This window comes from Bison bison, unplaced genomic scaffold (genome assembly GCF_000754665.1).
Source record: "Bison bison bison isolate TAMUID 2011002044 unplaced genomic scaffold, Bison_UMD1.0 scf7180017864260, whole genome shotgun sequence".
NCBI classification, from domain to species: domain Eukaryota; kingdom Metazoa; phylum Chordata; class Mammalia; order Artiodactyla; family Bovidae; genus Bison; species Bison bison.
Window position 1 is genome coordinate 10,672,056 of NW_011494832.1, and position 3,077 is coordinate 10,675,132.

Here is a 3,077-nt window from a genome sequence, read left to right on the forward strand (position 1 = left end):
AGACTGCTGGGGTCCAACCCACTTTTGGTTCAGTACATCTGGGCAGGTGGGAGAATCTCTATTTCTCCAAGTTCAAGGGGATGCTTATCTGGCAACCACTTATATGACATTCACCTCATTTCTCCTTTCTATCCCTAGATCTCCTCACATCTGAGCATCTATCCCAGTTACTAAGACAGGGTACCAGGGATTAAGGTGTAAGGATATTCTCACCTGTTTATAGGGAGCAGAGTATATTGTACAACTGACCTGGAGCCCCATGCCTCCTTCACCAGCGATCTTTCCCTGAATGAGCACACGTGCTGCGAGATTCTTTTCAGTTCCCATTTATTTTTGGCTCTTGGGGCAATGTCATCTTTTCAATATGAAAAAAAGCAGCAAGTTCAACACAATAGAAATCTGAAGTGTAGAATAGGACAAAATCAAGAAGTGGGGAAGCAGTAGCAGGAGAGATGAGATGTTTGCCAAAAGATGGAAGGTGTTCTGTCCCCTGTCTGGGGAATGACGTTTAGGTGGCAGCACATACCTTTCCATATAAGTACAGAAGGGGTTGATACGTATCATTTTTTTTTGATAAGAAAAGATGGGGTGGGGAGGGGCTTTCTGGAGACTTAAGAGACCAAGGCTATCTCTTGCTTCTCTTGACCCCCTTTCTCAAACAGGAGAAAGGAGGGAATTCAACGTTATTATGAAGGAGATAAAGTGGAAGAGGAAGGGATTCCCACTTGATAGGGTGGGGGCCAGAAACTTGCAAAGGTAATAGCTTAGGACAGAACTTGGAAGGAGACTGAAAATGAAGATAATACTGTCAACACCTCTGCACAAGCTGAGAGGAGCGGGGAGATACCTGGCACCTAGGACTTCAGTACCCTGGATGCCCCTCTCCAAACCCAACCCTTTCTGGTAGGGACTTCTACTCGCTCAGTTTCCTTCCCCTGGGCCAGCACATCGGCCTAGGATGGCAGTCACCAATCCAGGTTTTCAGCACACGGTTCTAAATGAGATTTGAGGAACCCCAGCCTCTTGGAGAGCTATCTCGAAAACAGAGAGGGAAATGTTAACTGGACAGATGGGAGGAGTGGGCACCAGAAAGAAAATTGACAGGGTTACCCAGAATGCAGAAAATCTAGGCTCCCCAAAAGTGGAAAGAGAGAAGAGACATTCAACAAACAACAAATATTTATTGAGCGCCTATTATGTGCCAGGCACTGTTCTAGAATCCCCCCCAAAAAAGAAAAACAAGATAGATGCAGAAAATGCAAATTCTGAGGGAGAGGAAAGGGGTCGTTGAGGAAGAAGGCTGAGGGGATTAAGAAGCCTAAGGTGATAGGGACTTGGCCTTAGGCCTCCTCTTCGGCCTCCTCACCGAAATCCTCTTCCTCTTCTGCGGTGGCATCCTGGTACTGCTGGTACTCGGAGACGAGGTCGTTCATGTTGCTCTCAGCCTCAGTGAACTCCATCTCGTCCATGCCCTCACCTGTGTACCAGTGGAGGAAGGCCTTCCGGCAGAACATGGCCGTGAACTGCTCCGAGATGCGCTTGAACAGCTCCTGGATGGCTGTGCTGTTGCCAATGAAGGTGACTGCCATCTTCAGACCACGGGGTGGGATGTCGCAAACAGCTGTCTTGACGTTGTTGGGGATCCATTCCACGAAGTAGCTGCTGTTCTTATTCTGCACGTTGAGCATCTGCTCATCTACCTCCTTCATGGACATCCGCCCACGGAACACAGCAGCCACGGTGAGGTACCGGCCATGGCGGGGGTCACAGGCAGCCATCATGTTCTTGGCATCGAAGACCTGCTGGGTGAGCTCAGGGACAGTGAGGGCCCGATACTGCTGGCTGCCACGGCTGGTAAGAGGGGCAAAGCCAGGCATGAAGAAGTGGAGGCGTGGGAAGGGCACCATGTTGACGGCCAGCTTGCGGAGGTCAGCATTGAGCTGGCCAGGAAAGCGGAGGCAAGTGGTGACTCCACTCATGGTGGCCGAGACGAGGTGGTTCAGGTCTCCATAGGTTGGTGTGGTCAGCTTGAGGGTGCGGAAACATATGTCGTAAAGGGCCTCGTTGTCAATGCAGTAGGTTTCATCAGTGTTCTCCACCAGCTGATGGACAGAGAGGGTGGCGTTGTAGGGCTCAACCACAGTGTCGGAAACTTTGGGTGAGGGCACCACGCTGAAGGTGTTCATGATGCGGTCAGGATACTCTTCACGGATCTTGCTGATGAGCAAGGTGCCCATTCCGGAGCCAGTGCCCCCACCCAGCGAGTGGGTCAGCTGGAAGCCCTGCAGGCAGTCACAGCTCTCGGCCTCCTTCCGAACCACATCCAGGACCGAGTCAACCAGCTCGGCTCCCTCTGTATAGTGGCCCTTGGCCCAGTTGTTGCCTGCCCCGGACTGACCTGCGATGAGGTTATAAGGCAAGCTTGTTCAGTCAAGTGTGAAAGATACACAGCCCCATTTCTACCTTTCAACTTTTGGATTACAGCCAGTGGATTTATCTTCCTTCTTAACTCCCCGATGATATATCTGCCCCTGTATAATTTACTATCTAAATTACTACCTCCACTCTTCATTAGATTTAAAAACACAAGGCTGTATAAACTCCAGTACAATCATTTCTAACTCTTGCTGCACCCAAATAACTCGAATAGCAGTATCTATTGATATCTCCTAACTCACCAAAAACAAAGTTGTCTGGTCTGAAGATCTGACCAAAAGGACCTGAGCGAACAGAGTCCATGGTTCCGGGTTCTAGATCCACCAAGATAGCACGAGGGACATATTTGCCACCTAGAAGAAATAAAGTAAAAGAATGAAAACTGGAAGACATAAAGGTAAATAAATCGGGGCCAAGAGAGAGCCGGGGACCCAAATGTGAGATTTCAGACACTGCCACCAGGTGGCAGCAGAGCCACTGGGAAAGCGAGAAAGGTCTCCAATGAGTGTAGATGGATTCATTCCAAGGGGGTAAAAGGTGTCCGGGGGAGGCAGAGACCCCAGAGAAGTGGGAGTGATGGGACCCCTGCTTCCCGAGCTCTTGCCCTCACCTGTGGCTTCATTGTAGTACACGGAGATGCG

General features: G+C 50.0%; 1 protein-coding gene across 1 annotated transcript; it reads right to left on the minus strand.

The window, feature by feature from the left end:
* Positions 1-310: 310 nt before the first annotated feature.
* LOC104994526 (tubulin beta-7 chain) lies at positions 311-3,077 on the minus strand. The gene is made up of 3 exons (XM_010848146.1): positions 3,047-3,077; positions 2,679-2,789; positions 311-2,398 (listed from the first exon to the last, which is right to left on the minus strand). Exons 2-3 carry the CDS (start codon positions 2,737-2,739, stop codon positions 1,341-1,343), a joined length of 1,119 nt encoding a protein of 372 aa, XP_010846448.1. The 5' UTR covers positions 2,740-2,789; positions 3,047-3,077; the 3' UTR covers positions 311-1,340.